The sequence below is a fragment of the Rhincodon typus genome, unplaced genomic scaffold, assembly GCF_021869965.1.
Source record: "Rhincodon typus isolate 14 unplaced genomic scaffold, sRhiTyp1.1 hic_rhity00000714, whole genome shotgun sequence".
Classification (NCBI taxonomy): Eukaryota; Metazoa; Chordata; class Chondrichthyes; order Orectolobiformes; family Rhincodontidae; genus Rhincodon; species Rhincodon typus.
In genome coordinates this window covers 24580-50000 of record NW_025966352.1, presented here as the reverse complement: position 1 = coordinate 50000, position 25421 = coordinate 24580, and the positions used below count along the sequence as shown (strand labels likewise).

The 25421-nt window shown below is 41.7% G+C and overlaps 1 protein-coding gene across 1 annotated transcript in view; it reads left to right on the top strand.

Moving 5' to 3' along the window:
* Positions 1–2874: 2874 nt before the first annotated feature.
* Positions 2875–25421, top strand: part of rapgef2b (Rap guanine nucleotide exchange factor 2b) — a gene marked incomplete at its 3' end in the record, with an annotated part of 35742 nt that continues 13195 nt past the window's right edge. The window contains exons 1-4 of the mRNA XM_048621495.1: positions 2875–2886; positions 5159–5290; positions 15087–15264; positions 21247–21383. Of these exons, the coding sequence (XP_048477452.1) occupies positions 2875–2886; positions 5159–5290; positions 15087–15264; positions 21247–21383 (459 nt within the window). The remainder of the gene's footprint in view (positions 2887–5158; positions 5291–15086; positions 15265–21246; positions 21384–25421) is intronic.

The window sequence follows — 25421 nt, the reverse complement described above, 5'->3', positions numbered from 1 at the left end:
GACTGGTGGACTCTCTGTGCCCGAAATTAATAACTAAGTTGTATGCATTTCTGGAGCCATGTTGATTTCTTTTAAAATGGTTTTGAGTCACTGATGGTCGCTTGTTTATTTTATGTTGTTTTTGTGACCCATTACGGTAAATAATGGGGGCTCAAGATTTGTTAGAGACTTACGGAGCTTATTTTTCAATGTTTAAGGGAAATATCCATAGCTTAGAAAGGGAGACTTTTGGAGTTTCAGTTTTTACTTTGTGTGGAGCAGTCCTATGAATTCCTTGGAAAGCATGGCTGTACTGATCCGTGCTCCAGAGAAGAAAAGGTTATATTGTGAACAAGATTATCTTAGAGTGGGCTGTTTCTGTTAGACCCCAGGAAGAAGTGTTAGATGCCCAGGAAGAAGCTTTAGACCCCCAGGAAGAAATGTTGAGATTAAACCCTGACGAGTACGTTTAAGCAAGTATGTGATAGCTTCTGCCCAGAGCTATCTGCAGTTCCAGTCTAAATGTTGAAATTGCAAGTGACTTAAACCTACCAAAGTTTTAGGTACACGGATTGTGATTGAGTGTTGTTTTGGCCCCTTTTGGTCCCTTTTAAATATTTTCCCTCTCACCTTAAACCTATGCACTCTAGTTTTAGACACCTCAACCCTGTGAAAAGACTTTGGCTATTCACCTTATCCATACCCCTCATGATTTAATAAACCTGTATAAGGTCACCCCTCAATTTCTGAGAATCCAGGGAAGTAGCCCCAGCCTATTCAGCCTCTCCTTATAGCTCAAAACTTCTAGCCCTCGCAACATGCTTGTAAATCTTTTCTGAACCCTTTCAAGTTTTACAACGCCTTTTCTATAGCAGGGATACCAGAATTGAACACAGTATTCTAAAAGTAGTCTAACCAATGTCCTGTACAGCCACAACATGACCTCCTAACTCCTATACTCAATGCATTGACCAATTAAGGTAAGTGGATCAAATACCTTCTTCACTACCCTGCCTACCTGCAACTCCACTTTCAAGGAGCTATGACACTGCACACCTATTGTCTGGCAGCAGTCCCCAGGACCTGACCATTAAGTGTATAAGTTCTGCCTGATTTGCCCTACCAAAATACAGCATGTCACATTTACCTCACATGTATTTGGAAGGCAAGGACTGATTAGGCATAGACAGCATGTCTTTGTGTATGGGAAATCATGTCTTAGAAACTTGATTAAGTTTTTTGAAGAAGCGACAAAGAAGATTGATGAAAGCAGAACGGTGAATGTTGTCGATATGGATTTCAGCAAGGTGTTTGATGAGGTTCCGCTTGGTAGACTGGTTAGTTAGGTTAGGTGACATAGAATCCAAGGAGATTTAGCCATACGGATACAAAATTAGCTTGAAGATAAGAGACAGAGGGTGGAAGTAGAGGGTTGTGTTTTGGACTGGAGGCCTGTGACCAGTGGTGTGCTGCAAGAATCGGTGCTGTTTTTTGTCATTTCTATAAATTATTTGGGTGTGAACATAAATGATTAGTAAGTTTATAGATGACACCAAAATAGGTGGTGTATTAGACAGTGAAGAAAGTTACCTCAGAGTACAACAGGATCTTGATTAGATGGGCCAAGGAATGGCAGATGGAGCTTAATTTAGATAAATGTGAGGTGTTGCATTTTGGTAAAGCATAGCAAGGCAGGACTTAATGGTAGGGTCCTGGGGTGTGTTGCTGAGCAAAGAGACCTTGGAGTGCAGGTTCATAGTTCCTTGAAAGTGGAGTCACAGTAGACAGAGTAGTGAAGAAGGTGTTTGGTGTGCTTGCTTTAATTGGTCAGTGTATTAAGTATAGAAGTTGGGTTGTCATGTTGTGGATGTATTGTTTAGGCCATTTTGGAATACTGCATTCAGTTCTGGTCTCCCTGCTATAGGAAAGATGTTGTGAAACTTGAACGAGTTCAGAAAAGATTTACAAGGATGTAGCCAGGGCTGGAGTGTTTGAACTATAGGGAGAGGCTGAATAGGCTGGGGCTGTTTTCCCTGGAGTGTCAGAGGCTGAGGGGTGACCTTATAGAGGTTTATAAAATCATTAGGGGCCTGGATAGGGTGAACAGCCAAGATTTTTTTCCCAGGGTTGTGGAGTCCAAAACTAGAGGGCATAAGTTTAAGGTGAGAGGGGAAAGATATAAAAGGAATCTAAGGGTCAACATTTTCTCGCAGAGGGTGGTCTGGGAATGCAATGAGCTGCCAGAGCAAGTAGTCGAGGCTGGTACAAAAACAACAAATAAATGGCATCTGGATGAGTATATGAATAGGAAGGAATAATGTGGGCCAAATGCTGGGAAACAGGACTAGATTAGAATATCTGGTCAGCGCGGACGAGTTGGAACAAAGGGTCTGTTTCTGTGCTGTACAACTTTATGACTGTGTGTTCCTACATTGAGTAAGATCACTCATAAGCTGGTATCCAGGAGAGTTCACACTCTGGAAAGCCCACATGCGTCTGGTTCAGTATAGCGAAATTGCCTAGCAACATCCAAATTGGAACCAATCAAAATAAACATCTGGTTTAGTGATCACCTCATTCCAATGCAGGTTGATGCTGACGCGGCTGACATCAGTGAAGAGAGCAGAACCAGTTTTTAACAAATTTGCTCTGGACTCCAACCCTTAAGTTTGCGTAAGACCTCGGCTCGACTGAGAACTTGTAGTGGGGAACCTACACAGATTAAGAGTACAACTTCAGATCCGGTTTCGTATGAGAAGCAGCTGGTTCAGTTACCACTGACTGTAGTAAAAGACTCGGGCCCACGAAATTGGTTGAGCAAAAGTGATTGTCCTGAGCAAAGGCCACAGCCAGAAACTGGCTGAACTCCATCAGGCTTCGCCAGAGGAGACCAAAATGACGATGTTGGTGAGAAGTTACGCCTGGTGGCCAAGATTGAATGCAGACATAGCCGTGTTGGTGGGGCAGTGCCCAGAGTACCAACAAGGACAAAATTTACCACCCAGCTCCCCATCATTCGTGGGAATATCCAGGTAAACTCTGGATTTGGTTCATGGGCTCAACATTCATAGTCATTGTGGATGCCAACTCAAAATGTTTGGACATGCATAGAGTTCATTTGTCAAACACGGTGATGATAATAGAAAAGCTGCAAGCATCTTTTGCAATACATGGGCTTCCAGAAGTGTTGGTCACAGATAACGGGACATCATTTACCAGAGAATTCGAGTATTCCTAAAGTCAAATGGCACTCAGCATATGAGGACAGCTCCGTACCATCCATCGTCCAAAGGTCTGGTGAAAAGAGCAGTCCAAACTTTGAAGGCAGGCTTAAAGAAACTACCCACAGCTTCATTTTGATACCAAGTTGTCCCCATTCCTATTTGATTTTTGGGCCACCCCTCATGCAATTACAGGGGTAGCTCCAGCAGCATTGCTAATGGGAAGAAGACTGCACACTGGGTTAAATCTGATCTTCCTGGACCTGGGTAGGAGGGTGAAACGGCATCAGGAATGCCAATGCCGGACACAACTCCTTTATGCAAGAGAGACAGTTTACTTCAGGGAACACAGTTTGGTGCTGAAACCATGGAAATGGCCCTATATGAGTAAGAGGCATGGTTGATGCAAGGTCAGGTGCCTTGACATAAAAGTTTGTGTAGATGATACCAATTGATTGCAACAGGACATTAGACCAGCAGAATGAGCAGACAAGTGGCAAATAGAATTTAATGATGAGAAGTGTGAGGTGATGCATGGTCCTCAAGAGTGTGAAGGGCCACTGGGAGATTGGGACCCACGTACATGCATCCTTGCAAGTGATAGGATTTATTGCAAGAGTAATTAGAAAAGCATATGAGACTTGGACTTCATTATTAGAAGTACTGAGAATACAAAAACAAGAAAGCTTTGTTAAACCTTTATAAAGTCCACAACTAGTGATTGATTTCAATACCGGTTACTGCATTTTAGAAAAGTTGTGAAAATTTGTTCAGAGGTTGCAGAATATAATTGCTAAAATGGTTCCTGCAATGAGGGATTTGGTTGCAGTTTCAAACTGGCAAAGCTGGTTTTGGTTGTCTTGGAAGGGAAGGTGATGAGGGAGATTTGATAGAGCTACATAAAATTTAGCCAAGTTCGGATATGATAGACTATTCCATTACTTGATGGTATAAAATTAGGAGGGACACTTTTAAGATTTTGCGCAAGATGTAGAAGGATGTGAGGGGGAACTTATTTATGCATCGAGTTGCAATGTCCTGGAACCTGTGCCCACAAGAATGATGGGCTGAATCCAATTAATTATTTCAAAAGGATGTTAGCTGGACATTCATGGGAGGCATTGGCCTAGTGTTATTATCACTGGACTGCTAATCCAGAGACCCAGGTAACATTCTGGGAACCCTAGGTTCAAATCCTGCCATAGCTGATGGTGTGATTGGAATTAATCTGGAGTCTAATGATGACTTTGAATCCATTGTTGATTATCAGAAAAATACATCTGATTCACTATTGTCCTTTAGGGAAGGAAACTGCCTGGTCTGGCTTACATCTGACTCCAGACCCACACCAATGTGGTTGACTCTTATCTAGGCATTTAGGGATGGGCATTAAATGCTGGCCTAGTCAACAATGCCCTCATCCCATGAATGAATAAAAAAATTGAAGGGATTAAGTTTGTAGGATTATGCAGATAAGCAGAGTTTGCATAGACTGAATGGGCTGATGGCATTGTCGGTGCTGTAGTAACTCTGACAATTTTCCCAGATTACTTGAACATTGTTGACTATCCTTGCTGAATCCGCAAGGAAACAGTTTTGATAGATAGATGAATTGTACTGCGATACAACTGATAGTGGACTGAATTTTTCTGTTTTAGTTGGTGCATTCCAGGTCTCCTTTAGAGAATTTAGTTTTGTTCATTTTGGGTGAAAGAAGGAAAAGGTTGTGCTGTCTCGTTGCTAAGTTTAATATCAGGAGTAAAATTTCAGTTTTGTTAAGATATTGAAGCTTGCATCACATTTGAATTTTTAGCTAAACTTTTTAACACTTCTAAATGTATGTAAAATTTAGAATTGTGTTGTGTGCAATTATGGTGCAACTAGCATAATAATATTGTAAAAAAAATACAGTTTTTGTCTCTCATTTCTTTATTTCTTTATCCTTGCCTCATGTACAGCTTCCTGCAGATTTCACCAAGTTACATCTCACAGATAACCTCCATCCACAGGTGACTCACGTCTCCTCCAGCCAGTCAGGATGTAGCATCACCAGTGACTCTGGCAGCAGCAGCTTATCTGACCTTTACCAGGTAAGTGTTTTTTAATATTAGAATGCATGGTGCAATTAATTTAGGATGGAACACTTCCCTAAGTGTTATCATGTTTTAAACCTTGAAATGGCAGTAATGCGGCCATGTGTCTGTGTAGAGATGATTTGATTTGATTTATTGTTGTCGCATGTACTGAGATACAGTGAAAAATGGTGCTTTGCATGCTCTGCAGGCAGATTGTAGCAGAATAGAGTGCATAATACAGTGTTAGAGCCGCAGAGAGAGATATCAACATTACCATTTGAGAAGCCCATTCAGAAGTCTGATAGCAGTGGGAAAGAAGCTGTTTTTGAATCTGTTCATTGCGTATTCAAACTTTTATGTCTTCTGCCAATTATGTTGATTGCTTTCCTGAGGCAATGGGAAGTATAGATGGAGTCAGTGGATTGAAGGCTGGTTTGCATGATGGACTGGGCTGTGGTTGCAACTCCTTGCAGTTGTCTGCAGTGTTGGAAAGAGCATTTGCCGTAACCATGCTGTGATGCATTCAGATAGGATTCTTTCTATGGTGCATGTATAAAAATTGGTAAGAGTCTTTGTGGGCATTGATCTTGTTGGGGCTGAAAAGAATGATTAAACTGACTGAGAACCACATCATTCTACCTAGTCTAATTTTTACTCATTCATGGATGTGAATGTTGTTAGATGAACTTGTATTTATTGTCCACTCTTAATTTCCCTTGCAATGCCACCACATTGAAGCACTACATTCTGTGAGGTATGGGTGCATCCATAGTGCTAGGAATGGAGTTCCAGGATTTTGTTGCTGCACTAGTTAAGGAATGATGATATATTTCCAGATCAGAATGGTGTGTGACTTGGAAATGAACTTCGAGGTGACGATGTTCTCATCTACCCTGATAGTAGGGGTTACATGTCTGGGAGATAAGTTAGCCAGTTGTTGCACTATCAGTGTAGATTAAATGCATTGCAGCCACAGTAAACTTGTGGTGGTGGAAATGAATGACGAAGGTAGTGATTTGGTTACGAACGAAGTGGGCTGCTATGTCTTGGGAATGATATTGACCGTCTTAAATGTTTTGGATCTATGCTTATCCCAAATGAGTGGAATGTTCCTTCACACTCTTAATTTGTGTCTTTGAAATGGTGGAGATGCTTTATGGAGTCTGGAATTGAGTTAATTACTGCAGAATTCCCCTCCTCTGACCTTCATGTGGCTGCTCCAGTCATGTTTGCTGTCAGCGATAACATCCAAAGATGTTGATGGTGCAAATTCTAGTGATGGTAATGTCATTGATTATCAAGAGGGGTTAGATTTTCGTCTTACTGGAGATGGTCATTGCCTATCACTTATACAGATGCAAATGTTACTGATTCTTTGTCAACCTGAACTAAAATGTTATCCAGGCTGTGCTGCATGCAAGCATAAAATACTTTTTTATTAAAGGTGTTGCAAGTGGAATTAAACTGTGCAATAATCAGTGAACATCCTCACTGCTGACACAATAATAGAAGGAATGTCATTGATGAAGCAGCCGTAGATGGGCTCGGGACACTGTCCTGAGGACCCCCCTGCAGCAGTTTCCTAACGCTAAGATAATTGCCTACTATTAGCCCCACCATCATCTCTTTGTGATGGACATGATTATCCACTGGAGATTTCCCCACTTATTCCCATTGACTACTGTTTTACTGGGGTTCATTGTTGCCATATATGTTCAAATAGTGACTTGGCCTCAACTTGCCTATTGAATTGAGCTCTTTGATCCATGTTTGGAACAAGACTGAATGGGTTTTTGGGGCTGTGTTTCTAGCAATTCCAAAACTAAGCTGCAGTGAACAGGTTACTGCTAAGTCAATATTGCTTAATAGTACTGTCAGTGAGACCTTCAACTATTTTGCCAATGATTGAAAGTCAACTAATGGAGTGTTAATTAGCCAGATTCCTTGCTTTGTTTGATTACTCATTTTTAGATAGGATGTACTTGGACTAATTTCCACATTGTCAGGTGGATGCCAATTTTCTAATTGTACTGGAACAGGTTGGCTAGGAGTGCATGTCGTCCTGCCGCACAAGTCTTCAGCAATATAGCCAGGATGTTGTTAGGATCCATCTTTCCAGTGTGCTCATCTGCTCTCATGGAGTCAATCAAATTGACTGCAGTCTGCCATTTGTGGTGGTGAGGTCCTGGTGAGGAGGCTGAGGTGCATCATGGATGATTGCAAACATTTCAGTCTTGTCTTTTGCACTGACATCTTAGAAAGTTTTCACATTTTAATAAGTGTTGCTGCAGTAGAATAAACATTATTATAGACCCTGGAAATTAAAATTAAAAGCACAATGTTTAACAGCTCAATGCACTCCTATAATAAATAATTGAAGTTCGTGTATATTCGAACACCATAGATTATTTCTATTGGCATCATCCCATTATTTAACATTAGTGCTAAAATGCATTTCCCTTTGCATGGCTCTTAAGAGAGAACTCAATATCAAAACTCTCTATCTTGTCTGTATTAAGTCGAAGCTTTTCTTAAAAGCAGAATGCAGTGCATGTTGGAAATCTGAAATAAAAACAAAAATACTGGAAAAAAACTTAACATTCAGTAATATCTGTGGAGGGAGAAACCAAGTTGACATTTCAAGTCCATTATGACTCCTCTTCAGAACTCTCAACCGAAGAACTGAAAATTATATTAGACTCGAAACATTAACTCTGTTTTCTGTCTGCAGATCCTGACAGACCTCCTGAATTTCTCCAGGATTTTCTATTTTTATTGTTATATTCTTATTGTCACTTCTGTTATTTTAACCAAATCTTTCCATTGTGTTGGTGCAGGAGTGCAGATGCCCTATTAGTATCTTCTGTTGTTTCCGGTATCAGATATTAACTGCACTCGGATCAGATATACTGGCAGTTGAGTACAATACAGAGACTTTGCTGTAATGTGGCAGCAATGTGACTTCGTGCCAATTTCAGGAGTGGAAGACCAACATGAAACAGTAGGGTTCTCTCCAGAGAAGAGGTTTTCCAGGGTATACTCCATTCTCACACGAAAGCTGTGTTCTGTTTATATACAATTGTATGGGTTTTACTATGAACTACTATGATACTAGTTTGTTTTAGTTATACCCCGTGTGTAATGAAGTGGTACACTTGCTAATTCTCCACTCCAGGGTATTATGTATGCCATGTTGTTTAAAAATTATAACTATCTCAACCAAATGCAGGTTCATATCACAAACATGATGGAGATTATGTGGTGGTACTGATGTCACTGGACTGGAATTCGGAAGCCATGGCTAATGCACCGGGGGCAAGAGTTTAAATCCCACCATGATAGGTGGTGAAACTTAACTTCCAGTTTCAGATTTATTAATTGAATTTAATGTCAGCAATGGTGACCATTGGAACCTCTACTGATAGTTGTAAAATTCCATCTGGTTGGCTAATTTCCTTTAGGGAAGGCAATCTGCTATCCTTATCTGGATTGGCCTATCTGTGATTTTTTGACCAACAGCAGCATTGTTTTAATAATAATAATCTAATATATTTTGCCTCTTAATTGCCTTCAGACGTGACCAAGCAAGCCAGTCTGTTAAATGGCAACAAGGATGGGCTGTTGCCCTGGGAAGTGATGCCCACATCTCATAATAACGAAAGAAAGCTCGGACAATGGGAAGTGGTGATTTGCTTATAGTACCAATGTGTACATATTTGGGATCTGTATATTGTTTTGTTCCTTCATGGATGAATTTATATTCTATTTCAAACTTATTCTCCTTTCTCAGTTGTTTCTGCCCATTTCTTAACTCTTGATAATCTGTTTTATCATTTACCATACCATTCCTAGTTTACATTCAGTATTTGTTGTCTGAGATTAAAATTGCAAGTATTCAGATGTTGATGGTTAAGACAGCATTTTTTTGTCCATTTTTAGTTGTCCTTCTCCACGTCATAAGGTTAGAAGTGGGGATATCTGTGATTATACAATATTCACTTCCACTCTCAATCATTTCAAATTACGAAATGGTCCATTCCTGAATCAGCTGATGCCTGACCAATATTCACAGGTGGATGTACATTGCCATTTATTCATTGTGACTGGATCAAAATCCAGGACATCCTTCCCAAACAGCACAGTGGATGTACCTACAAAAGTGTGAAGGCTTCAGCTTTGTTGACAAGCCTAATTGTGAGGTATTTTATCAAACACTTGAAATTCCACATATATTACACAACTACATTACCCTCATCAAACCTCTCTTTTCTGGTCATTCAGGGAATGTTAGCTTCATTGGCTAAACGAACATTTAGTGTCCATCCCTAGTTCCCCTTGAGAAGCCAGTGGTGAGCTGCCTTCTTGAACCGTTGCACTCCATTTGGTGTATGTACACACCGAATGCTGTTAGGCAGAGATTTCAGGATTTTGACCCAGCAACAGTGAAGGAATGGTAATATATTTCCAAATCAGGATAGTGAGTGGCTTGGAGGGAAATTTTCAAGTGGTGCTGTTCTTTTGTATCTGTTGCCCTTGTCCTTCTAAGTGGTGGTGGGCATGAGTTTGTAAGGTGCTGTCTAGGGAGCCTTGAACTTCTGCACTGCAGTTTGTGGATGGTACACAGTGCTATTGCTGTATGTTGGTGATGAAGGGAGTGAATGTTTGTAGATGCCATTGAATGTCAAGGAGAGATGGTTACATTCTGTTTTGTTGGAGAATTGCGCAGCATGAATGTTACTTGCCATTTGCCAGCCCAAGCCTGGATATCGTGCGGGTCTTGCTACATTTGGACATGGACTACCTTAATATCTGAAGAATCGCAAACGGTGCTGAATGTTGTGCAGTCATCAGCGAACATTAGCACTTCTGACCTTATGACGGAGGAAAGTCATTAATGAAGCAGCTGAAGATGCCTGGGCTTGAACACTTAATCAGACAATTTTCTTTTAACAAATTCATTTTAGCATTCCTTTGTTAATTGAGCCAGGATTATCATTCTTAAATTATTTGCTATCACCAAAGCTAAAGCGTCTGGCCAGTAGTTCCGGGATCAGTCAAGATTTGTAATTCTGCAGTTTACTCATAATAACTCCTTATCTCAGGAATTTGATGACTATTGACTGATACTTTCTCAGTTTTCATCCTACCATCCTTCAGCATCCTCAGATGATTCCCATCCAGTCCTGTTAGCAATTTGGTTTGTGTGAGGAATGAACTGCTAGAGGAAGTGGTAGATGCAGGTATAGTTACATTTAAAAAAAACATTTGAAGGGTGCATGAATAGGAAAGGTGTAGAAGGATATGGGCCAAATGCAAGCAAATGGGACTAGTTTAGTTTGGGAAACTTGGTCCACGTGGACAAGTTGGACTGAATGGTCTGTTTACGTGCTGTACGACTCTTAATTACATTACATAAGCACTCCATGTGATTTCAAGAAATAGCTGATACTGCAAAGACAATGCATGGGCATTGACAGCATTCCGGCAGTAGTGCTGAAGGCTTATACCCAGAAGTAGCCACGTCCTCACCAAGTTGTTCCAGTACAGCAACATCACTTATGACACATGGGCTTAGCATTGGCCAGAAACAGAACTGGACCAGTCAAACTTCCGTGACTACAAGAGAAAGTCAGAGTGTAGGAATTCCATGGAGTATAGCTTGCCTTTAGTTTCCCCAAAGTCTGATCGCCATCAATAAGACCCAAGTCAGAAATGTAGTGGAATACTGTCCAGTTGCCTGAATTATTGCTGCTTCAACAATACCCTGGTGAAGTCAGCTCACTTGATTGGCACCTGATCGTAAAGGCTATATCTTTTTGTTTTACTTTATTTTTGATCGTGGACGGAATTGGGAACAGATTGATTTTACAACAAAGGGCTGAGAAAGGAAATGTTTTTTTTTGTGAAAAGCAGTTTACTGAATCTCACTCTAAATTGTGTTTACACTGTTGCTTTGTAAGCAGTGGGGGAGGGTGTAAGAGGAGACAGCCTGACAGCAGATTGTGTACGCAAAGTGAGAATCGGCTGGGTTGTGGATGTCAAAAGTCAGTATGATACCATCTCTGGGTAGCTGAATGACTTGTGCGTGCAAACGATGCAGTGAGAAGTCTTGTCTGTCCACAATAAACATACCTGAACTCTGAAGAGAGCCAGTTACTCTCTCCCACTGGTTGCTGTAAGCTGTGGCTTTTACCAATAACTAAGAGACTTTACAGTTTGTGTACTAATCACCTGTGCCTCCTGTGAAGAAATGGAAAACACCTGCAGAAAAAGGCTTCAAGAGTAGAAAGTCCTGGAAAGCAAAAGTATCATCTCAGCAAACCCTGTGAACTGGTACTATTGAACTGTAGTTCCGTTTTTCTCCCACGACCAATAAACTCATTTTTATTTTGTTTGCTTGTGTATGTAGGGGAATTTTGGAAGATGAGAGTTTTTAACCTGTATAACTTTATGTTGGTAGTTTATAGCCGTTTATTTGTCATTAAAATTTACTCATTTGTAACAAATACTCATTTTTATTAAGTATAGGAACTTGGCCAGAGTTTTCTGTCAATCTGATTCTATCCATTAAGCAAGTTTGAGACTTTGTGCATTTTGATAATATTTTTAACTTCAGTGATGACTTCAGGAAAAGCAGAACTTGATTTTCAGTGCACAACCCCAGTGGGGGGAATGGAACCATTGTGTGGGAACATGGTTGGGAGAAAGGAGTGGAGACACTTCACAAAAACCTCGTGTAGGTTGCAAACCCCAAATTAGAACTTCTAGGCCCTGCATTAGACAGACTGTCCAGGCTAGGCCTTTTTATTTGATCCACAAGATGGTGGCAGAGTAGGACGCTTCAGCTGGAGCTCGTCCTCTCCATCCATTCATATTCTTTTTTCTCTTTTTGTTTTTCTTCTTCATTTGTCTTTTTTTTTCTCCTCTTCTCTCTTCTTGACCTTGAACCTCTCGGCCGCGGAAACCCCAGTCTTTAGGCAGCCTTTCGGCAATGCATGACGGTCTCTTGGTCCGGTGTGGCAATCTTCCAGCAGCCGAACTTGGTGGTCTTTCAGCCTGGCATGGTCTCGATGTGGACTTCTGGTCTCGAGGTGATACCAGAGCAATCTCCTGGCCTTGTGAATCCTGAGGTGAAGCCAGTCTGGTTCAAGGCTCAGTGTGGACTGGAGGCTAGATGTCAACATGGACTGGGTTGGAAGAAAGTTTCTGTGTGCATTTTTTCTCCATTTTATAATTTATTTGTAAATCTGCAGTGCTGGTTTTTTTTTAAACTTCTCTATATTCCCAAGAAGTACCTAAGATGGTACTGTAAGTGGTGACTTGCAAACTTTTCACTGTACTCATTTGAGTACATGTAACAATAAAGCTAATTCTAATTCTGATACAGCCTACCAACATCCATGAGGTTCAACAGTTATTCCCTGCACCACAGGTACACAGTGGCCTCATTGTGGGTCGGCTACAAGATGTACTGCAGCAATGCACCACCTTCAAAACCTATGACCTCTAACGCCTGGAAGAGCGAGGGCATTAGATGCATGGGAATGCCACTACCAGCATGTTCTCCTTGAAGACACCCTTCACCCTAACTTAAAGCTGCATCACTGCTCCTTCCGTATTGCAGGGTCAAGATCCTGGAATTACCTTCTCAACAGCAGTATGATGTCCGTACACCCAAGGCCTGCAACAATTTAAGAAGGCTGTTCACCACTGCCTTCTCAAGGATAGTTAGGAAAGGGCGATAAATAGCTTAGCCAGTAATGCCCTCATCACATTAATAACTAAAGAAATGAGAAGCATGAATTGCATTTTAAATATGATAAAGAAACCACTTTTTTTTGTTCTTCCCATGCAGTTTGGACATCCCTGTTTCGGTCAGCATTTTTTGGCCTTCATTGTCCAGAGTGCAGTTAAGAGTCAACTGTATTGCTGTAAGACTGGTGTCATGTCTAGTATGGAGGGATCTGCAAATCGAGCGGTAGCTTTTGTTGGGAGGAAATTGAGAATAAATTGAAGTAAATATTTGGGATATGAACGTCATGTTATTTGTGTTTAATTGATTTATTAGCTTTATTGAGACTTAATAAGGCACTGTAGAAATTTCTGCTTGGTGGCTGATGGATTTCCAGATTATGGCAAGCTTGAATAAATCATGAAACTGAATTCTTGATGGCTTACTCCATGATCTAAGGATAGTCTTCTTGCATTATTAATAATATAAAGCTTTATTCACTGCGTCAGTGACCTTGCAGCATTATATCCAACTAGGGCAGGCAGTAGATGATGTGAACTACGCAGGAATTCATTTTTAAAGTCTCTAAGGCTGCCAGATTGTCAGAAGTGTTGAAAATTCAAATGGATTGGTAGTATAAAACTTGAATATGGCTGAAAGAAAGACACGTTACTAGGCTTTTGATTATATACTCATTCAGACAAAAGCAAGAATGTTAAATTTCCTGCAATCACAACAATTAATTTATGCAATATTGTTTTTATAGTAGTGAGTACAAGATGTCTACGTATGACAGATTGATACAATTCTCCCAGCAAACTGTTAAAATTTTAAGAAAAGTAAAAACAAGTTCTTATAATGTTGAAGGAAGTATCATCTGTCAATGTGGGATTTGAAGCCATGTCCCTGGAATTAAGCATCCCATTATGTGCACTGTGCTAGCATTACTCACCTGCGCTTGTCCAGCCTGTTCACTTGCTAGATATATGCAGACTTTGAATAAAACAGAAAAAGTGACACTGTCTCTAAAGGAAAATTCACAAGCTGGCTCTCTCACATGCTGCAAAATCGCTATAACTCCTGTCACTACTAACCAGAAAGGTGTAAGGAACCCTGGCAAATGTGCCATTGGCCAAGCAGACCAAAAGCATATGGATCTGTCCAGTTTTTGCCAGGTGGCTAGAGTGTTGGTGTTTAATTTAAATTTTGTTGACATTGGAGACAGAAAACTGTTGATGAAATCCTTGAAATGTTCATTCAAATCAATTCAAGAATTGCCAACCCTGTTGGAGTTGCACATTATTGGTTAAGCTCGCTTTCTTATAAGTTGAGAATATTACTCCAGTCTGACAAACAGATCACAAGAATTGCTGTCCTCTTCATACAATGATGCTGAGGTTACACAACAGTTTAGTAGAAAGCCAACAAATGGTAACAAAGAAAATAAGTGAGTTCAACAGGCTTCCTCGTGAGTTCAACAGGCTATATTTGGCATGCATTTTTTATAATAAGTATTTCAAAGTTATTTCTAATCTAACTTGGCATTTTTATGATCTTGGAGTTTTCTGTGAAGATATGTAGATGAAGAGTATATATAAAATGAGAGCCCAGGAAGACCTGTTTTATATTTCCTGGAGATAATTGGATCATTTTTAAATAATGAAGAAAAGCCAGGAGACCTGGATTTAAGTCCCACCTGCTTCAAGCTGAACAGGTTGATTATAAAATAGCTAAATAATTTAAAAAATCAATAGGTTGATAGCAGATGGCGGCTGCTTTTGTATGAGAATCCAGGTACAGAATCTAAAATGTGTGCAAAAATTTAGTTGAATTTTGGCAAAGCATCACAATCCAGGTTTTGAGAATTTGAAAGACACAGCTACAAAATGCCATCAATGGAAAATCAGTCGAGCTGGTTGAAAGGATTAAATACTTGCAGAGTAATGGCATTTATGGATATAGAGAAAGGACAAAGTGTTGGATTTTTAAAAAATATCGTCCTCATCAAATCCAGTACTTTTCTACTCATGTGTTGCTAATTATTGCTAATGGTGATCATGTTTGCCTTTTATCTTAAAGGCTACTGAGAGTGAAGCTGGGGATATGGACCTAAGTGGCCTGCCCGAAACTGCAGTAGACTCTGAAGATGATGATGATGAGGAGGATATTGAGAGAGCATCAGATCCACTGATGAGCAGGGACATTGTGAGAGACTGTCTGGAGAAAGATCCCATAGATAGAACAGATGATGATATTGGTGAGTTGGGCAACAAGATCTAAAGTTGGAAAATAACGATTACATTTTTGAAGGTAATTTGAGGCTATATCACTATTTTTGCTGTGAAAGTAAAATCCTGAATATAGCATTACATTTCAGATCACAGAAGGCAGCCATTCAGTTCATTTCACTTATGCTGAGTCTCTGAAGAGCTATCCATTTAGTTTCACTCTTTCTCTGTCCTCCTTAAAGTTAAAAAGCAGGAACTCCAAGATTGTAATCTCAGGATTACTCCCTGTGCCACATGCCAGTGAGGCTAGAAATAGAAGGATAGTACAGCTCAACACTGGCTAAACAGATGGTGTAGGAGGGAGGGTTTTGGATATCTGGGCCATTGGGACTTCTTCCAGGACAGGTGGGACCTGTACAAGAAGGATGGGTTGCATCTAAACTGGAAGGGCACAAATATTCTGGCTGGGAGGTTTGTTGGTGTCACTCAGTATTTAAACTAGCTTGGCAGGGGAGTGGGAACCAATGCAAAGGTGAATGGACTGAAAGGGCACTAGAGAATAGGGCCAGTAAGACTCAAGAAGAGCAGGCAGGGTGTGGTTGCTGATCCAAGCGGATCTGGTGTACTGAAGTGCATCTGTTTCAATGCAAGAAGTGTAACAGGTAAGGCAGATGAACTTAGAGCTTGGATTAATACTTGGAACTATGATGTTATTGCTATTACAGAGACTTGGTTAAGGAAGGGACGGGAATGGCAGTTTAACTTTCCAGCATACAGATGTTTCAGGCAGGATAGAGGGGAGTATAAAAGGGGTGGGGGAGTTGCACTACTTGTTGAGGAGAATATCACAGCTATACCGCAAGAGGACACCTTGGATGGCTCATACAGTGAGGCAATGTAGGTAGAGCTCAGGAACCGGAAGGGTGCAATCACAATGTTTGGGGTTTACTACAGGCCTCCCAACAGCCAGCGGGAGATAGAAGAACAGATATGTAGGCAAATTTTGGCAAGATGTAAAAATAACAGGGTTGTTGTCGTGGGTGATTTTAACTTCCCTTATATTGACTGGGACTCACTAAGTACTTGGGGCTCGGATGGGGCAGAGTTTGTAAGGAGTATCCAAGAGGGCTTCTTGATACAGTATGTAGATGGTCCAGTACGGCCCCTTTCCTAGTTGGACGTAGTATTGGGGAATGAGCTTGGCAAGGTGGTCGATGTCTCAGTAGGGGAGCAGCTCGGGAACAGTGATCACAATTCAGTAAGCTTTAAGGTACTGACGGATAAAGATTGGTGTAGTTGTCAGGTGAAGGTGCTAAATTGGGAGAAGGCTAATTACAACAATATTAGGCAGGAACTGAAGAATGTAAATTGGAAGCAGACGTTTGAGGGCAGATCAACAGATGGTATGTGGGAGGCTTTCAAGTGTAAGTTGCTCGGAACTCAGGACAGGCATGTTACTTTAAGGATGAAGAATAAGTATGGCAAGTTTAGGGAACCTTGGATAACGAGAGATATTGTGACCTAATCAAAAAAAAAAAACATTTTTCGAGGCTAGAAGGCTGGGAACATGGGAAGCAAGAGTGGAACACAAGGAAAGTAGAAAGAAACTTCAGCAAGGAGTCAGGAGGGCTAAAAGAAGTCATGAAAAGTCATTGGCCAACAGGATTAAGGAAAATCCCAAGGCTTTTTATACAGAAATAAAGAGTAAGAGGGTAGCCAGGCAGAGGGTTGGCCCACTCAAGGACAGGGAAGGGAATTTATGTGTGGAGCCAGAGGAAATGAGCGAGGTATTAAATGAGTATTTTGCGTCAGTATTCACCATAGAGAGGGACTTGGTGGATGATGAGTCTGGAGAAGAGTGTGTAGGTAGTTTGAGTCATGTTGAGATCAAAAGGGAGGAGGTATTGGGGGTCTTGATAAACATTAAGGTAGATAAGTCCCCAGGGTCTGATGGGATATACCCCAGAATACTGAGAGAGGCAAGGGAGGAATTTGCTGGGGCCTTGAGGGAAATCTTTGTATCCTCACTGGTTATAGGGGAGGTCTCAGAGGATTGGACAATAGCCAGTGTTGTTCCTTTGTTTAAGAAGGGTGGCAAGGTTAATCTAACTAATTACAGGCCGGTGAGCCTTACATCAGTGGTAGGGAAATTATTGGAGAGGATTTTTGGAGACAGGATTTACTCCCACCTGGAAATCAATGGGCATGTTAGTGAAGGGGAGGTAGTGTCTCACTAACTTGGTTGAGTTTTTTGAGGAAGTGACGAAGATAATTGATTAGAGTAGGGCAGTGGATGTTGTCTACATGGACTTCAGTAAGGCCTTTGACAAGGTCCCTCATGGCAGGCTGATACAGAAGGTAAAGTCGAATGGGGTCAGAGGTGAGCTTGCAAGATGGGTAAAAAAACTGGTTCAGTCATAGAAGACAGACGGTAGCAGTGGAAGGGTGCATTTCTGAAGGGTTGGAGTGACTAGTGGCGTTCCTCAGGGATCAGTGTTGGGATCTTTGCTGTTTGTAATATATATACATGATTTGGAGGAGAATGTAACTGGTTTGATTGGTAAGTTTGCCGATTACACAAAGGTTGGTGGAATTGCGGCTAGCGTTGAGGACTGTCAAAGGAATACAGCTGGATATACATCGATTGGTGACTTGGGTAGAGAGATGGCAGATGGAGTTTAATCTGGAAAAATGTGAGGTAATGCATTTTGGAAGGTCTAATCCAGATGGAAAATATACAGTAAATGGCAGAATCCTTAAGAGTACTGATAGGCAGAGGGATCTGGGTACACAGGTACACAGGTCACTGAAAGTGGCAACACAGGTGGAAAAGATAGTCAGCAAGGCATGTGGCATGCTTGCCTTCATCGGCCGGGGCATTGAGTTTAAAAATTGGCAGGTAATGTGGCAGCTTTACAGAACCTTAGTTAGTCCACATTCAGAATATTGTGTTCAGTTCTGGTTGCCACACTACCAGAAGGATGTGGTGGCTTTGGAGAGGGTACAGAAAAGATTTACCAGGATGTTGCCTGGTATGGAGGGCATTAGCTATGAGCAGAGGTTGGAGAAACTTAGGTTGTTCTCGCTGGAACAGTAGAGGTTGAGGCGGGATCTGATAGAGGTCTACAAGATTATGAAGGGCATGGACAGACTGGACAGTCAGAAGCTTTTTCCCAAGGTGGAAGAGTCAGTTACCAGGGGCCATGGGTTTAAGTGCGAGGGGCAAGGTTTAAAGGTGATGTATGAGGCAAGGTTTTTACATAGAGGGTGGTGGGTGCCTGGAACTCACTGCCGGAGGAGCTAGTGGAAGCAGATACAATAGTGACTTTTAAAGGGCGTCTTGACAAATATATGATTAGGATGGGAATAGAGGGATGCGGTCCCCGGAAGGGTAGAGGGTTTTAGTTGTGATGGGCAGCATGTCGGTGCAGGCTTGGAGGGACGAAGGGCCTGTTCCTGTACTGTAATTTTCTTTGATCTTTGTTCTTGTTCTTGCCTTTCCCAAATAATTAGCTTTTTTAGCAGTAGAGGCAGAAAGTGAATCTTTTTTTTTTGTAAATTTAAATTTATTTGCCTGTTTCTATTTTCCCCTGAAGAGGTACGACTGATGTATGACTTCTGAGAAGCTAGTTGGCATATTGTACGTGGCCTAAGTGGTCTTTCACGGGATAATTACAGATAAAAGAAGCTATTTGCTCTATGTAGAAGTACCTCAAAGCCTTCCCTCATTAAGGCAGCCAGTTGCTTTCTTAAACAGTTCCAAGATTTTCATTTTCATTTGCTACTTGAGAAATTATTCTATGTATTACCCACTCTTGATATGAAGACCATCTTCCTGATACAAGTCCTAACTATTTTTGCTAGCCTGAGACCGTGACCTCTTGTTTTATTTTAAAGGAATTACATCTTCTCTGCTGTCAATTTCACTTCCATAAGTTCATATGTTTAATACTTCCTTTCAGTATTCAAGGAGCCACATTTCTCCAATCTTCTTCCCTTAACCAAGGCGCCGGACATCCGGAATCAAAAGTGTTTGTCTGCATTCTCTCCAATATTTGAATGGCTATCTGTTTCTTGGCGGCTCAAAAGTAAATGACTCCATGTCTGGTCTTGCCAGTGCATTGCAGAATTTCATCACATTTTCTTCTGAAACGTGCTTCTATTATCAATTATCATATGTCGTTGATTACTTTTCTATGTGTTCATAGGATATGGGAGTTCATGACAAGGGCAGCATTTGTTGCTCATCCATATTACCCTTGAGAAGGTGGTGATGGTGAGCTGCTAATAGTTTTAATAACCTTAGCTTGAGAACATGAACAGAGGTAAGATGGAAAAAAGGGAGAGATCTGAATTTATAATTAGGATAATAGGCAGTACCTGAGAGAATGTGAGGATTGATGACCTGAGGGAAGCAGGGAAAGCAGCAGAGCAACTCAATAGATGATCTTAATCTTAGTTTTAAAAAAAGTCAAGATTTTCATGTTAATATTTGCTAGTGAGGATGGAGAAGGCAGGAATGTGTTGTTGAATGGCTAGTAGTGATGAGAAGCTTGGCGTATTTTTTGCCTTCCTAGATGATAATTGAAAAGTGATAGACTGTTACTCAATAAGTGATCTAACTGGATTGAATGTTTTGATTTGATCTGATTTGATTCATTTATTGTCATGTGTAGTTTGTTCCTACAGCGAAAAGTGTTATATAGTGTTTTTGCTCTCTGGTACCATCTTAAAATACAGAAACATAACGTAGAATATAAAGGCTGAAAAATAAAGAAAAAGTGTTCAATTTTATGCTCCTCCTTGTTAAGTGCCCCACCATGGGCCTGGTAGCCAGACACGAGTCCCCTTTGCTGCCCCAGAGAATGGTGGAGGAAGTTTTTTGCAGTGTATTAAAAGCACAGTTAGATTTTTAATTATTGAATGGTGGAACATGCTCAAATGCAGGCCCATTTTCCTGTTAACTACTTGGGCCTCCTTCACTGGCTGGAAGTTGCCCATTCCTCCTCTTCCTGCGCAATCTTAAGATCCAGGGTGACCACTCTAACCCCAGCTTCAGTTATAAGATAACAAGGTATAGAGCTGGATGAACACAGCAGGCCAGGCAGCATCAGAGGAGCAGGAAAGCTGACATTTCGGGTCCAGACCCTTCTTCAGAAATCCGAACTAAATGAGTTTATGTTGCACTTGATTGCACACAGAGGAGTAAAAAAAATCAAAAAGTTAAGAATTGTTGCTTTACTCTGCTCCAATCTGACCCTCATTTATGCTGCTCCACTCCACTCCAATCATGCTTCCTATATGCTGAATGATAATTTTCGGTGTTTCTGTACTGAAGGATCAGCATTTACTACGGCTAGCCTCTGCCTTCATGTCTAGATGTAGAGGTTCTTGCATTCATTCCATGTGTTAATTTAAAAAAAAGTTCTGTTTGAATCTGCTACAGAAAAATCAAGTCCAACAGCATTATACATATGCATTCATACAGACTGCTACAGATCAAGAAAGACTCATCACAACCTTTTCACGGACGTTTTGTAATGGGCAATAAATTGTGTCAGCAAAGCCCACATTGGATTAAATAATCAAAAAAAAAACTTCTCATCCAAATGTGACTTTCAGCTGTCCAGCTGTCTATCCCTTCTTAATTCTTAACCCTTTGATTTTTTTTTCTTCCTCTGTGTGCAATCAAGTGCAACATAAACTCATTTAGTTAGGCACTTTACAGCCTAACTGACTAAGAATTTTAAACTTCTGTCCAAATTTCCAACATCAACATTTTTAAAAGACAGAAATGTTATTATTTATGAACATACAATGTTTAAGTTTATGAAATCTTGGTACTCAGGAGCAGAGAATTGGTGTTATCCTGTTGTTGTTCTGGGATGTTTAAACAGGTCAGTTGTGTGAGCTGATTCCTGAAAGGAGTGTACAAGTTGAGCTGTCAAATATTTGTTGGAGGTTTCCTGTTTCCAGAAATCTAATTTGCTGTTTTTGTTTTTCCTATGCAGAACAATTGTTGGAATTCATGCATCAACTGCCGGCTTTTGCGAACATGACCATGTCAGTCAGAAGAGAACTATGTGCTGTGATGGTGTTTGCAGTGGTAGAGCGGGCGGGCACTATAGTACTCAATGATGGTGAAGAGGTGTGTATTTTAATCAGTTTGTTGAATTTTGATTACTGATGTAAGAACAGCAAGTGTATAGTGGCAGGTTTTAATTTTGCATGCACATAAATTTTTATATTGATTTGGCTTTGGTTAAACAATTTACTTAAAAATAGAAGTCTCCCTATTTTTCACCAGAATGATGGTAACTTTGCTGATCCTGAGGTGAAACATCCAGGTAAGATTCTGAGTTAACTTATGAAGATTAGCATTATGGAAAATTACCTGAAGACAAAGTTTATTTTTTATTCATTATTTGGGCGTTGCTGATTGGCCAGCATTTATTGCCCATCCCTAGGTGTCCTTGAGAAGGTGGTGGTGAGCTGCCTTCTTGAACTGCTGCAGTCCACCTGCTGTGGGTTGACTCACAATGCCATTAGGGAGCTAATTCCAGGATGTTGACCCAGCAACAGTGAAGGAGTAGTGATCTATTTCCAAGTCAAGATGGTGTGTGGTTTGGAGGGGAATTTGATGGTGGTAGTATTCCCATATATCTGCTGCCCTTGTGCTATGAGATGGAAGTGGCCGTGGGTTTGAAAGGTGCTGTCTGAGGATCTTTGGTGAATTTCTGCAGTGCATCTTGTAGATAATATACACTGCTGCAACTGAGCATCGTTTGTGGAGGAAGTGGATGCTTGTGAACCTGGCACTACTCAAGCGGACTGCTTTGTCTTGGATGGTGTCAAGCTTCTTGAGTGTTGTTGGGGCTGCACTCAGCCGGGCAAGTGGAGAGTATTCCATCATGCTCCTGACTTGTGCCTTGGAGATGGTGGACAGGCTTTCAGGTGTCAGGAGATGAGTTACTTGCCGCAGGATTCCTAGCCTCTGACTGCTCTTGCAACCACTGCATTTATGTGGTGAGTCCAGTTGAGCTTCTGATCAAAGATAACTCCCAGGATGTTGATAATGGGGGATTCAGTGATGGTAACACCATTGAATGTCAAGGGATGGTGGTTAGATTGTTTATTAGATTGTGATGGTCATAGCCTGGCATTTGTGTGGTGCAAATGTTACTTGCCACTTGTCAGCCCAAACCTGGATATTGTCCAGATCTTGTAGCATTTGGACATGGACTGCTTCAGTGTCTGAGAAGTTGCGAATGATGTTGAACATTGTACAAAATCGTTGGTGAACATCCCCACTTCTGACCTCATTGGTGGAGGGAAGGTCATTAATGAAGCAGCTGAAGATGGTTGGGCATAGGACACTACCGTGAGGAACTCCTGCAGAGATATCCTGCAGCTGAGATGACTGATCTCCAACAACCACAACCATCTTCCTATATGTCAGGTATGACCCTAATCGCCGGAGAGTTTGTCCCCTGATACCCATTAATTCCAGTTGTGTAGGGCTCCTTGATGCCATACTTGTTCAAGTGCAGCCTTGATGTCAAGAGCTGTCACTCTCACTTGACCTCTGGAATTCAACTTGTTTGTCCATGTTTGAACTAAGGGTGTAATAAGGTCAGGAACTGAGTGTCCATGTCGGAACGCAGTCTGGGCGTCATTGAGCAGGTTATTGCTGAGCAGGTGCTGCTTGATAGCACTGTTGATGACACCTTCCATCACTTTACTAATGATTGACAGTAGACTGATGGGGGCAGTAATTGGCCAGGTTGGATTTGTCCTGCTTTTTGTGTACAGGACATACTTGGACAATTTTTCACATTGTCAGGTAGACGCCAGTGTTGTAACTCTACTGGAGCGGTTTGGCTAGGGGAACGGCAAGTTCTGGAGCACAAGCCTTCAGTACTATTGTCGGAATGTTGTCAGGACCCGTAGCCTTTGAAGTATCCAGTGCTTCTGACAATGTCTTGATATCATGTGGAGTGAATTTAATTGGCTAAAGACTGGTATCTGCAATGCTGGGACCACTGGAGGAGGCTGAGATGGATCATCCACTTGGCACTTCTGGCTGAAGAATGCTGCAAAAGCTTCAGCCTTATCTTTTGCACTGATGTACTGGGCTCTTCGATCATTGAGAATGGGGTATTTGTGGGGTCTCCTGCTCCAGTGAGTTGTTTAATCATCTACCACCATTCGCAACTGAATGTGGCAGGACTGCAGAGCTTAGATTTGATCCGTTGGTTGTGGGATCGCTTAGCTGAATCTATCACTTGCTGCTTATGCTTTTTGGCTTGCATGTAGTCCTGTTTGGTGGCTTCTCCAGGTTGACACCTCGTCTTCAGATTTACCTGCTGCTGCTCCTGGCATGCCCTCCTGCACTCTCCATTGAACCAGGGTTGATCCCCTGGCTTGATGGTAATGATTGAGTGGGGATTATGCTGGCTGATGAGGTTACACATTGGGCTGGAGTATAATTCGGCTGCTGTCAATGGCCCACGGTACCTCACGGATGCCCAGTCCTGAGTTGCTAGATCTGCTTGAAGTCTGTCACATTTAGCATGGTGATAGTGCCGCAACACGATGGAGGTTATTTTCAATGTGGAGGCAAAACTTCATCTCCACAAGGGCTGTGTGGTGGTCGCTCTTATCAATAACTGTTGTGGACAGATGCATCTGGAGCTGGCAAATTAGTAAGGATGACGTCAAGTATGTTTTTCCCTCTTGTTGGTTCCCTCACCACCTGCCGCAGACTCAATCTAGCAGCTATGTAGTTTAGGACCTGAGCAGCTCAATCAGTATTACTGCTGCTGAGCCACTGAAATTGAAACATTGAAATTGGATATTGAAATCCCCCACCAGCATACCTGCTCTTGTAGCCACTGCGTTTATGTGGTGAGTCCAGTTGAGCTTCTGATCAATGATAACTCCCAGGATGTTGATAGTGGGGGATTCAGTGATGGTAGCACCATTGAATGTCAAGGGCCATCTGTGTGGTGTGGATGTTACTTGCCACTTCTCAGCCCAAGCCTGGATATTGGCCGGATCTTGTTGCATTTGGATATGGACTGCTTCAGTGTCTGACGAGTCACAAATGGTGCTAAATGTTGTGCAATCGTTGGTGAACATCCCCACTTCTGATCTTATGATGGAGTGAAGGTCATTGATGAAGCAACTGAAGATGGTTGGGCATAGGATACTACCCTGAGGAACTCCTGCAGAGATGTCCTGGAGCTGAGATGACTGATCTCCAACAACCATGACCATCTTCCTATATATCAGGTATGACTCTAACCACGGGAGAGTTTCTCCCCTGATGCCCATTGATGCCAACTGTGCTAGGGCTCCGTGATACCAAACTTGTTCGAGTGCAGCCTTGAGGTCAAGGGCTGCCACTCTCACCTCACCTCTGGAATTCAACTTGTTTGTGCATGTTTGAACCAAGGGTGTAATGAGATCAGGAGCTGAGTGGCCCTGTCGGAACCTAGTCTGGGCATCACTGAGCAGGTTAGGGGAGTGGCAAGTTCTGGAGCACAAGTCATGAGTACTATTGCCAGAATGTTGTCAGGACCCGTAGCCTTTACAGTATCCAGTGCCTCTGACCTTTCCTTAATATCACGTGGAGTGAATCGCATTGGCTGAAGACTGGTATCTGCAATGCTGGGGATCACTTGAGGAGACCAAGATGGATCGTCCACTTGGTACTTCTAGCTGAAGATTGCTGTGAAAGCTTCAACATTATCTTTTGCATGGATGTGTTGGGTTCTTCCATCATTGAGAATGGGGATATTTCTGGAGCCTCCTCTTCCAGTGCTTTGTTTAATTGTCCACCACCATTCATGTCTGGATGTGGCAGGACTGCAGAGCTTAGATCTGATCTGTAGGTTGTGGGATCACTTAGCTCTGTCTATCACTTGCTGCTTATGCTATTTGGCAAGCAAATAGTCCTGTTTGGTGTCTTCACCAGGTGAGCTGCTGGTTGCTCTGTTTAAGTCCATTTGGTGGAGATGGATCCACAATGCTGTTAGAGAGAGAGTTCCAGGATTTTGACTCAGCAGCACTGAAGGAACGGCAATATATTTCCCAGCCAGAATGGCGAATGACTTGGAAGGCAACTTGTTGGCATCCCTGTGTATCTATTGCCCTTGTTCTTCTAGACGGTTGTGCTCAAGGT